Source organism: Lipophrys pholis (assembly GCF_963383615.2).
Source record: "Lipophrys pholis genome assembly, chromosome: 5".
Taxonomy (NCBI): domain Eukaryota; kingdom Metazoa; phylum Chordata; class Actinopteri; order Blenniiformes; family Blenniidae; genus Lipophrys; species Lipophrys pholis.
Genome location: NC_137628.1, coordinates 30304292 through 30317187, shown reverse-complemented (window position 1 = coordinate 30317187; position 12896 = coordinate 30304292). Strand labels below are relative to the sequence as shown.

The window sequence follows — 12896 nt, the reverse complement described above, 5'->3', positions numbered from 1 at the left end:
CTCCTGTAAAGGTCAGATTCAACAGACCAGTGGATTTGCTGCTTCTTCAGGTTTTTTTTCTAATTTCCAGTTCCCTGTATGGCATTTTCCTGGGTGGTCTCTGAAGCAGCGTTTCACTTTGGGAACCCGATGATTCTCCAGTTTCTCCTTCCTCCCCTGTTCTCCTCCTACCAGCATGTCAATGTGCTCAAACAGTGGATTGTAAATAATAACATGATCTTACCAATCCTTTTAGTTTTAAATGGATCCTTGTTGAAACCATTTCATGAAATTGGTTTTATTTATTCTTTTATGACTCTGCATTTTTTCCCACATGTACTCATAACCATCATTGTCATCGGCCTGACCACCATCATAATAATCATAAGTAGTATTATCATACAAAAAGAAATGGCACAATACTGTATCCATAACAATAAAAGACGAGACAGATATTCAGAGAGGACATTTTGTACAATATACTGTTGTAAAATACAATACATGTCAAGGACTACACTATGTGTTTCTTTTATAAAAAATAAAATAAAATAAGAACAGCAGGTACAATAAAAACTTGTGGCTGCCTCCCACTGCTGATGTTGAAGCCTACGGCTCTTGGATGTGTTGAGAAGAAGATGCAGCAAAGAAAAGCCCTTGGAAGCAGTTCCACACCAGTGATCCATGCACGAGGCTCCAGTCTGGTACCGTTCTATGTACAGAACAATTTAGAAAAAGATGCACACGGCAGGAAGGGAGTCCCGTCATACGTATCTCCTGGTGTCTCTCCTGCACAGGATCTTTTTGAAAGACCTCCTGAAGTCGTTATTGAAGATGGTGTAGATGATGGGGTTCAGGGCGCTGTTGCAGTAGCCGAACCAGAAGAAGAACTTGAAGAGTGTTTCGGGGACATAGAAGGACTCGCACAGCGTCTTCAGCATGTACGTGAAGAAAAAGGGGAACCAGCAGACGACGAACACTCCGATGACCACGGCCAGGACGAAGGTGAAGCGCTTCTCGCGGTTCTGCCGGCCCTTCCAGCGGCTGCCCTTCGTGCTCGGCACGTCGCTGTCCCCCGGTTTGATTTGGCTCAGTTTGGTCTTCCTCTTGCTTGATTTCTTTTTAATGGAGCAGGGGTTGTTCACCTTGTGGTCAGAGGAGGACGACTCCTCCATGTCCACCCCGTTGACCTCCCCCTTGTCCTCGTGCTCGTCGCCGCCCACCCCCTCCCTCAGCTCCACGTCTCGCTCCCCGTTCTGCTTCTCGTGACACAGGCGGTCCTCGCCGTCGCCCAGGCCGTTCTCCTTCTGATTGGCGGCGGCCACCGCGGCCTTCTTCGGCCGCTCCCTCTGTTTCCGGTCCCCAGGTGGCGCTCGCGTCCTCTTTTTAGCAATCTGGTAGATCCGTACGTAGACCAGCACCATGATGACGCAGGGCAGGAAGAAGGAGCCGATGCAGGAGGAGATGACGTACCACTTATCGTCGTTGATCTTACACACCGGGTCCTCCTCGTTGTTTTCCTTCTCCATGGTGATGAGAGGAGGGAAGGAGATCACGGCAGCGATGACCCACACGATGAAGATGATGCATTTGATGCGGCGCGGCGTCCTCTTCAGGTTGTACTCGATGGCCTGTGTGATGGACCAGTAGCGATCTAAGCTGATGGCACAAAGGTGGGCGATGGAGGCGGTGCAGAAGAAAACGTCGAGCGCCAGATAGATCTGACACCACACCTCGCCGAAGTACCAGTATCCCATCAGCTCATTGGCCAAGGAGAAAGGCATCACCAGAGTGGCCACCAAGATGTCCGCCGACGCCAGGGACACCAGGAATAAGTTCTGCGGAGCCCTCAGGGCCCGGCTTGTAAACACGGCGATGACCACCAGCACATTACCAAACACGATGAGCAGGATCATCATCCCCACCAGCACGGTGAGCGGCAGGGACATCTGGAGGCTGTAAGCCGCCACATGTGGATGAGTCTGGTTTGTCTTGTTGTCAAACTCCATTGAAGCAGATTGGCCCACTTTTCAGTCGAGTTCACCCGAGGTTAAGAAATATCATCCAGCAGGAAGACGAGCTAGTGCCTGACCGCTGGGCTGGGAGAGGAACCACATGAATCACTCCTTCGAGGCTCTACTGGATTTTTCTCTTTCATTGTGCGCCGCCTCCTCAAGGATAAGCTATTATTATTTATAAAGCTGCCAGTTCATCTGAAAATATGAGACAGCAAGAAAGAAAGAAAAACACATCCTTCAGAGGAATAGTACTCTCAGTTCATTAAGGCACAGCTTTTACATTGTCACTCACAAAATTAACTCGGAAATTAAATCAACTCTTGAGCCCGGTTGAGACCGAGAGGAGTGTTAAAAAAATAATAATAATAATAAAAACACAAAGAGGTTAATCTTACCTGGGAGAAGCATCGAGCTGTGACACTGCCTCCAGCACCAAAGACGCACCAAAGACGGACGGTTAGTGCGTAACTTCTCCAGGCGGATCAAAAAGGCGCAAAGAGGATCCATGAGGCGGACGGAGCGTTCGGTCCGTGTCCCCTCTCCCCGGCCGCTCGAGGATCTCTGCGCTGCATCTAGCGGCGGACCTAATGGAGCGCTAATCACGTTATCCTGGGCGCTGCCGTGCCGCTCGCTGCGCGCGCGTGGAGTTTCTCTCCTCACTCAGTGCGCACCAGCGCGCCACTCCCTCCCTTTATAGCCCGCACGCTGCAAAAAGTGTCCCGCTCCTCTCGCGCGCTCTCTCGGGTCACCGTGGCGTCAACACTGGCCGCGTGCCACGCCGTGTTTGTCTGGCAACATGTGACTGTGCAGACCAGCGGCATCAACCTCCAGGAAACACACTGGAGAGAAAATGAGGTGGAACCGGACACCGGGGGTGTCACACCGTTTTTATAAAGCCGCTCTGATCCCAGGTAATTACACCGTTGAATTATAGCACATAACCATTCTGAATAATTCTGCTAATAATGACTGATGTGCCATATTCATTACCAATAACAAATGGCATAACCTTATGTAATAACAAAAAAAAAGAGTTAAAGTTGTTTGCTTTCACATCTCAGTTATTTAAAAAGACATAAAGAGTTATTTCTTCTTCTTCTTCAATCCAAACATTAATTGTTCTGCTCATCAAGTCTTATTACAATCACTAATCACACAAACCCCAGGAAACAGGATTGTATTAAAATTGTATTATAAAAATTGTATAATAACTTTAAACTTTGATGATAAGGGAAAACTAATCTGAGTAAAAGAAGCAGCTACTGGACATATTGATTACTTCACATCTGAATGATCCAAAAGCAGACATGATATCTGAAGTATTAATATGTGAGTTTGAATTGTAATGTAACTCACAAGTATAATAGTAAAATGTTTACATTTAATGGACCTTTTTTTAATAAAGCATATCATGAACTACTTGCCACAAGGTTGTGGGTTAGAATCCCCAGACTGTCTGTGTGGAGTTTGCATGTTCTCCCATTTCTCCCGTTTCCTTCCAGAGTCTAAAAACATGCGTGCGATGTTACCAGGCGATGGACTCGTGACCTTTTGACCTTTTCTTCACCCCTGAGATCCAGAAGCCCACAACCCTGAGCAGGAGAACCACGATGCTTCGTATTCTACCAACCTGCATGAAAAGGGCTTTGATAAACAATAAATAGAGTTTAACTGAGTGATTCAACTTTAAATCCACTGTGACAAACCAAAACAGCTGAATAGATCCTGTGGACTAAAGTTCACAGTGATTTTCACAGTTTGTAAGTTTACTGTACCGGCTGGTCAAATGTCTGCCCCCCCCCCCCCCCCCCCCGTTAGCACCAAATATGAAATATACAACAATAAGAAAAAGTAACGTGTATTTAGGAAGCTATCTATAACAAAGCTGTGACTCTGTTGACAAATGTTAGGAGATACTCAACACAATATAATCTCATCCAGTTAATATCTGAATGAAATTCATGGCGAATCTAAATAATTTCCTTTGAATTGTGAAATTTCCATATAGCCCATTTTATATTTATTACAGATAAACTGTAGAAGTATTCTCAGAATCTTTTTGTATATATATATATATCAAACACATCAGACATTTTACTTGTTTATTTACCTGTATGTGATAATTATAATAATTAAAATTATAAAACAGGTTGAAACTTTCTAGGATTTATCTGTTACGGTTAATAACTGACAAAACAATAAACTTGTCAATGATGTTTTAGATTCTCTCCTAAATAATAATAATAATAATAATAATAATAATAATAATAAAACATGTTATTTGTCAGCAGCTTTACAGGGTCACTGTACACAATTAACATATTTTAAAAGAAAATGTAAAAAAGCTTTAAGAATAAGAAAAGCATTGAGTGCTTTGCAGTAGACCAACATTATTTTTATTTATGAATGTGCTTAATCCAACATGAGCCTCTAGCGTCCATGTGACTGTTGACAGGGACAATAAACAAGAAATGAGTGAACACAGCAGTCTGGGTGTTAACCGGGTTTCTCTGCCTCCAGCTGGAATCACGTCCATCCAGTGTTTCAGACGACGGATGGATAGACGCACCCATTTGAGTAGATGTATGTATATCTTTATAATGTACTACACAGCCTTTGGGTTCCATCCAGAATCTGCAGCTTGTGTTTGCTGGTTTCCAGAGTTGCTGGTTGTCGTTGCAGTTTGACTGCTGGGAGATTTTCTGTCCCCGAAACTGCAACAGACTGATTAGTACAGTTTGCTCATTCCGCTCTGATCCCACAGTGTCGTGAACAAAGGTTCTCGCTTGGTGTCCCGAGATGTTTCAGAGGAAAGACACTGAGACAGGACAGTCTATATATTCATATATTGTACACTTGTAAAGAGTTAAGTTTAATATTCCTCCGAGGTTTCAGATGGTTTTCTCACTGAACTGCAGGACCTGAAGTGACGGACATTTTTTGCAGTGCAGCAGCTCCACTGTTGCCAGGCTGCAGAACTCAGTGGATCCCAGCAAAGCTTTTCCCTTTCTGATCCAAACTTCATTTCTTCTGCCAGCTTTTATTTATTTATTTTTACACTTCAGGTCAAACAGGAGGGGGTCCCCGAACTTCATCGAGGGCCGACCTCTGACTGATTGACCGGCCACACACACACACACACACACACACACACACACACACACACACACACACACACACACACACACACACACACACACACACACACACACACACACACACACACACACACACACACCTGACAAAGTGTTTGTACATATGACTTGTGTGCAGGGATACAGGCAGGTACAGGATGTTATTCACTGCAGTTTCATGATTTAACCTTTTGTTTGCCGACGTTCTCTCTGAGTAAAACTACTGAACACAAAGCTCCTCTGTACAACAACACAAGTACAATATTCACTTCAGTTTACATGTAGAAAATATTTATTTATTTTTCAAATGTAGGTATGATGAAGGAATTTCATCCCCAAGTTTTTGGGTTCGACAAGCTGAGGGCTATGTTTTAAAAAAAGTATGTAAAAAGTACTTCAGTGTGAGTGAAATAATAACCTACTTCAAAATGAAAAGTAGCCACAATCACATGTTATTTAATTTCAGTAACTTTTGCTTCACTGGAGGTAAAACTGGTCAAATCTTGACCTCCAGTTTGTCGAACTCCAGTTTGAATCCCAACAACCAGAGGCTGCAACCAGCACTACGAACACTACTCTGCTGCACCTCTGTGCTGAACCTGCTCACCAATCACCATCATTTTAGAATAGGTGGGTCATTTTCCAAGAGATCTGATTGGTCAGGAGGCGGAGCTCTGACCTCTTATCCAGAACATAACCTGCTGGTGCAGGTTAGACTTTCAGCGTCAGTTACCATGGTGATTTATCCTGGTGAGAAGTGAGCGAGAGTCGTAGTACAGAAAACCAGAGTTAATCCTGAAGTTATCTGGATAAGAGAAAACCAGAGTTAATCCTGAAGTTACCTGGATAAGAGAAAACCAGAGTTAATCCTGAAGTTACCTGGATAAGAGAAAACCAGAGTTAATCCTGAAGTTACCTGGATAAGAGAAAACCAGAGTTAATCCTGAAGTTATCTGGATAAGAGAAACTCCAGCTTCGTAGTACAGGCCTCTGGTGTAGAATCCAGTCAAGACTGCAGAGTGAGTAGCAGCACAGGCTCCAATCTATGGTGGCCCAGGAGGGCCAACTGCACAACACAACAACAAAAAACCACAAAACAAAAACAAAAAGCCACAACACAACACTCTTCCCTTGGGGATTTTAGTTGTTGTGGTGCTGTTGGCCCTTCTAAGCCACCGTACTGAAGCGGCCCACCAAACAAATTGTAAACACTTCAGAGAAAACATAGATTAAAAAAATAAAAGTACAAACTAATTTTGAAAGAGGATACAACCCAACACCGAGACTCAACGCCATGCGGTCAGGGTGAGTTTGTACAAACATGCATAATGCAACAGCTAAAAAATAAAGGAATTCCACTGTATTTTTCACAATAAAGTGTCATTAAAATGGCTTTATGTTCAGGTTGTAGTCATTTTCTGCAGTTATTGTGAAAATACAGACATTTTCATCACGGACACTTTGCAGCACAACAAGGGAAAAAGTTAAAGTTTCTATTTAAAGGTTATTATGCCGGTAATTCATCAGTCCAGCCCACTCAATTTGAAATTGTTTTGTACGTGGCCCCTGAACTAAAATGAGTAAGACTCTGTTGGGTTTGCGTTCTGTTCCTTAGGTAAAGTTTATTTTGTGATTCCATATATTCTAATATAACTTCTTCCTCTGTGATGATTTATAACCCGTCCAGGTTGAATCCTTCCATCAGGCTTCAGTTATAATGAAGATGAATGGATGGAAAAGTGAATCAATGTTGTTTTGGCAAACTGATTTTTACAGTAAAACAGTCAATCGTGCACATTATAAACCACTGCTGAGGTGCTTAAATGAAGAGTAATGCTTCTAATAGTAGCTGATGATGAGTAAATGATGTTAAACCAGCATCAATTCAAAGACTCGGCCTCTTTCTTTACTTCCTGGTTGATTCACATTAAAATGTCTCCATGTCAATCAGAAATCACATTTATAGAAGTAATTTCCGTGTTTGTCAGGTTGACTCTCAGTTTAAAGTGCGATCGAGATGAGAGCCTGTTTTGTTTGACCAGCACCATTAATACATCTACTAATAGTATTTTAGAACAGAGATCATTAATTATCATTCATTTTAGTGTACAAGTTGTATTATTCCAAGAAAATGAAGTCAGCAACAGCATTGGGAAACATGTTGAACCTTCACAGGTCAGTTTGAACTCAAACCTCGTAATTATTTAACAGTAACAGCAATTCATATAAGGACACAACAAAATCACATTTAAGCAAATAGTTTCTCTTATAAAATATTTATATCTAAATGATGTTTTGGTTGAAATCTTTTCCATCATTTTGTCCTGACGTGGGGGGTCCGGGGATAAAAAAGAAAACAAGTGTATATTTTCTTTGTTTCAATGAGAGCTTAACACTTTTTTTTTTTTAAATAAAAGTTTACTAAAATAGTAGAAGAAACAGGTCAGGCAATCGTCATCTTCTTTTATAGTCGGATTACCTAAAGACTCTGTCTCCATTAATCCTTTAAACCTGATCGATCAGCTGTTGTTCCAGGGGAGAGTGGAGGAGTGCGAAGCCCCCGGTGACCTCGGACACGTCGTCAACTAACCACTAATCTTTTTTTTAAAAATACCACAGAAAAGCAACTGGTTATCAAAATATCCCAATATGACTCATTGCTTGGCTCTCCACAGTCAACCGTCGAACGGCCGCAAGTCTCACAAACAAAAGTTTGATGTTAAACATAACAAACCAAGTACTTTTTTTTTTTATCACTACTGTTACAAAAAGAAAGTACATGAGTTCTCCCTGTACAGAATGTGCAGATGATGTGAGAATTAAACTTGAGTGGAGAAGCTGAGTTTCATCAGCACTTCTTACATTATACATCTTGTTATTATGGCAAATTGCCATGTTCATAAATGGTAAAAAAAAAAAAAAAAAACTTTCTTAATTGTTTTTGCAGGGAAGTGAAAGAATACATTCAATCAATTCAGTCTGAAAAAACAAACGCATTTAAAATAAAACTTAACAGCTTGTACACAATTGATCTGTTCTTTTTTGTTTGACTCTACTTTATTTACATATGAAAGTATAATGTTGATTTATAATTTCCCAATACAAAAAAAAAAAACAGAAAGAAAAGAGGATTTTACATTTTACCTGTGCGTGGCAGGGCGGGGGTGTGACGTCACGCACGCTTGTTTCCAGGGAAACGGAAGTGTGTGAACGATCCCCGGTCTCGCGACCAAGCAAGCGCGCGCGCACGCACGCACACACGCACACACACACACACACACACACACACACACACACACACAGCCTGATCACCCTGTCTGTCCGGGCTCCTGGATGTTTTGCAGTAAACAGATGCGTCGCGGCGCAGGTTGATGGATGAGGGCGCGCGCGGCGCGGAGCGCATGGATACAGTGACACCTGTCGTCTCCTGCAGCCTCCCGGACGAGCCGCTGCAGCACGAGCCCGCCCGGGAGGGACATTTATAGAGGGATGACAGAAACTATAAGTATGAGAAAGTGGAGGTCATCTTGAGCGCTCAGGTTGTTAATTTTTTCTTCTTCTTTTCTGGAGGATCCATGGCGGAGGGTTATCATCTCTGTCAGCGCACACACTTAGATGAAGGAAATTGCGCCAGTTTTCTCTTCCATGGTGGTGTTATAAAAGACTCAGTGTCGGCTTGAGAGGTGAATTTTATGTTCAAATGTATTCTTACAGACACCGAGCTTCAACATGAAGTTAACAATATACTGAATCGCCACCAGGGGGCGGTGTTGTACTGAACGCAAACACTGGAGGCTCCATTCTCAGACGAACAAGACGAACCACTTAGTTTCGACTCATTCATGTTTCCTCATGAACTTCAGTGTCACGTTCAGTGTTGTGTTGTTTACTGACTGTAAGACGCTGATCCTGTTCCAATGTAAAGCACAACAAGCTGCCTCGAGGCTGAAACGCACGACACGATTAAAAAGTTGCTTGAAAGTTGTGAAATTGTGACAATATAATTAATGACATTACACCTTCAAAAGAGCCTCATATTGTTTTATTATTGATTATTAATTTAACAAAAAATTCCAATCAAATGTGAAAACATGTTGCAAGTTACAAATGGATGGGCAGTTATGTTCCACTGGGAGACTCGTGAAAACGTCAGATTACAGTTTTTCTATGAGTTGCTTTTCCACCATCACTCGAGCTATTTTCTCTCTTTGACTGTTTAGTCTGATGATTGTGGTTTAATTTGTTAAATTCGCACAGTTAAGATGGTAAAAAGTGTTTACACTGGGAAAGTAAAGCTCCCATATTCAAATAAACAGCTTGGCTGTTCAGCATCAAATTATAATTTAATCCAACTCAACTTTATTTATATAGCAGCAAATACAACACAGTCATTTCTAGGTGCCTTTGAGAAACTCAACAGATGTTCGATGTTTCTTCATTTAGTCTCTCTAATTATCTTAGTATTATGGTTGACTAAAACAGTTTTAGAAGTTAGCAGTTTTACATTTTACAGAAAATAAATGTTGTTATAACAAGACTTTTATTTTCTATAACATTTTAAGAGTTGGTTTGGTTTTTTGTTAATCTAATAAACAACAAAACAACAACCCCCCAAACAATAATGTATATTAACTCTCAATAACATTCATAATACAATCATCCAAAGTTTAATTTGTTTAGTTTTTTTCAGCATTTGTGGGTCTGATTTTACAATTCATCACACAAAGTCACAATATTGTTGTTTTCATATTTACTGAAGGAAAAATCAACTTTCATCAACTTTTTCTTTTGCGTAGCACAAAACTGAATGGCGTGTATTTAAATGTGAAGGAGTGTTTTCTGCTAGATGTAACTTTTATTTTTTTTTAAAAATGAAAGAAAAAAATAAACGAAGGATGACTGATTAATGTTGGAGGCTTTATGGAAGGGAAAAGTGACTGAGTACTGTACATGATGTGTTATAATAAATAAATAAATCGGATTATTACGTTTTGTTGTTAATATGACTGACATGGCTGCACACGTCCTCGACTTTAAATGTTTGTAAAGTTTTTTTAAATTAATTTTCATTTTGCAGCGCAGCTCAAATTTCCTTACCTTGTTAGACTAAAAAAAGAAAAATTGAAACTAATAAAGCAGAAAAAAATCTTATCCTGCTCAACACACACACACACACACACACACACACACACACACACACACACACACACACACACACACACACACACACACACGAACCAAACCAGGGCTCTTATTGCAGTGAGGTGACCGTGCTCACCACTTCACCACATGCCGATTCAAGCTAATGTATTTCATTAAAATTCTACATTTCATAATTATATTGGGATTTTTCCCGGCACCTAGATTCTTTCTGTCCAGGGAAGCTGAACATAAATCTATGAAATAACAAAAATGTCTATTTTTCTTCCGTGAACTTCAGTAAAACATGAGAAGTGTAAAACCTCACCTTAAGTGATCACATTCAGCTGAGAACTGCAAACACACCTTGTAAATGTGTAAATATTTATCAGTTTATTACAGTTAAAAAGATGTATGTACATACAGAACTTCACCAAACATGGTCATTTTCACTCATTTTGCAAAGTTGCGCCTGGTTTCCTGGTTTCAGGAGGACTGTCTCACCGCGGCGCGGCGCGGCGTCGCTTCAGGTCTCGTTTTCAGCGCCGGAAATCTGTGGTTCTTTTTCTGGGTTTTTTCTCTCTCGCCAAATAATGCTGAGTGAAGACATACGTCCCAAAAGAGAAAAAAAGAAAAAGGAGAGTGCGGGGTAAAACACGCTTGTCCGAGTCCAAGTTCCTGCCCGAGTCCAAGTTCCTGCCCCACCCGCACACATACACCCACCCACCCCCCCCCACACACGCACACACATACACGATTCGACCCCATGACCCCGGTTCTAACTGTGTTGAGTCCGAGGAGGAGACCTGATTATCTGTCTGCTGATTGAACAGGGTGGTGGGTGGTGGGGTAGGTGGGGGGTGGGGGGGGTCAGTGAGCGGTGGGACCCAGTGGGCAGCTTCACATTAAAGAACCATTCCACCAAAAACTGACCAAAGTGTGGAACCGAGTGTGGCCTTCACAGGAGCTGGACTGTGTTTCCATGGAGAATTGTTCCTGCCCGATCTTCATGATGTGGTTTGTTAGAATTAAAAGACAAGCACATTAAAATTATAAATAAAATAAAATGTATAAATAGAAAAGTTTGCGCCCCGCCCAAAAAAAATACAAGCCAAATTTGGTGGAACACCCCTTTAATGCCGAAGACAAGCGAGACGTCAGGATAATGGCATTACCTTCCATTGCACTCGGCTTGTAAAACTCTCATCACATGACAGGTTTGTGTAATACTGAGTCCACCATCAGATTACTGTACAGAGTCAAAGGAAACAAAAATGAAAATAAGACAGAAGAAACTCGACCCAAAATTTACATCGGAACAACCAGTTGTTTGTCATTAAGTACAGTCAGTGGCCATTGACACAAGGAATAGCCAAACAAACACATAAAAAAAGACCATTAAGGCTGCTTGTCAATATAGATTAAGTAGGAGAAGCATTGCCACACAATGCTTCGACACCCTTTGCAATATACAAAAAGGGAGCATTTGCAGATACACCAAATAGCCACTAAATCAAAGTCGTCTATGCAAAAAGAAACAAACACCCGATTCTGACCCAGACAAATCATGTCAAATATGTGTTCAACATGCTTCGTTTCCTGTACAAAGTAACCAGGCAAGGAACTCAACAAGTCGTATGATGCAGGAACGGCAAAGAAAAGAAAAGAAAAGAAAAGAAAAGAAAGAAGAAGGGAGCGAGTCGACTTCTGATTCTGGAACACCCGAAACATCAGACCCTAGAAAGTAAAAGACAGAAACACTCCCAGTTGTTTTGGACGCGACAGGTCGCTGTGATCCAGCTGTTGGTGGTCAGAGGTCAGAGGTCTGCCCCCCCCCATCCCAACCACCACCAAACAATCACTAAGCCCCGCCCCCCACTCTGGCTCCTCCCCACTCTGCAAAAATGGCACATGAAAGGAGTTAAAACAGAGACGGACTGTAGAAACGGGTCACAGCACTCGCGCTGCATACCTAATGCACATCTCACTTTGAGTACTCGTTGAAGGCATTTTTCACACAATTGTTTACAGCTAAAAGTAAATACACACACACACACACACACACACACACACACACACAAAAAGAAACTTCCAAAGCTTTTATAGAAAACCCAGGAATGCAATGCCTCCGGTGTGTCGTTGAGCGTGAACACAGAAAGCCCTTTTTACATTTTTTTTTTTTTTTTGTTTGTTTCTTTTCCCGACAGTCTTGTACTGAAACTGCGTTAAGCTCAAATATGCACCTTGTTGTGTGTCGTCTCGTGGTTTTTTTTTTTGTCGTTTCTTTTTGTCCGATCGGTTTGATCTGCATGTGAAAACCACCGCCGAGCCGCCGAAAGAGAAGGTGGTCTGTGGGTTCGTCCCTCGCAGGTTCCCCGCTCTGCCCGGCTCCCCCTCGTCTCAAACATGTTACAGTCGGCGAAAAAGCAGCAACAGGTTCTGCTGGTAAATCAGAAGCAGCGTTTCATTGGGAACCACCTCCCCGAACCCTCAACACACCAAGCCGCTGCAAAGAAAGTAGACCCACACAACTCAATACAAAACAAACAAAAAATGAATGAATGAAAAAAGATGCTAGAACATTTAAAAAAAAAAAAAAAAAAAGTTGATTTCAGGACCTTTTGTGTGG

General features: G+C 41.8%; 1 protein-coding gene across 1 annotated transcript; it reads right to left on the bottom strand.

Annotated features, from left to right (window-relative positions):
• Positions 1-239: 239 nt before the first annotated feature.
• On the bottom strand, positions 240-2659 carry adra2a (adrenoceptor alpha 2A). Its single transcript, XM_080463041.1, has 2 exons — positions 2390-2659; positions 240-2189 (listed from the first exon to the last, which is right to left on the bottom strand). The coding sequence occupies exon 2, from the start codon at positions 1983-1985 to the stop codon at positions 741-743; it is 1245 nt and encodes a 414-aa protein (XP_080319167.1). The 5' UTR covers positions 1986-2189; positions 2390-2659; the 3' UTR covers positions 240-740.
• Between the last annotated feature and the right edge of the window lie 10237 nt (positions 2660-12896).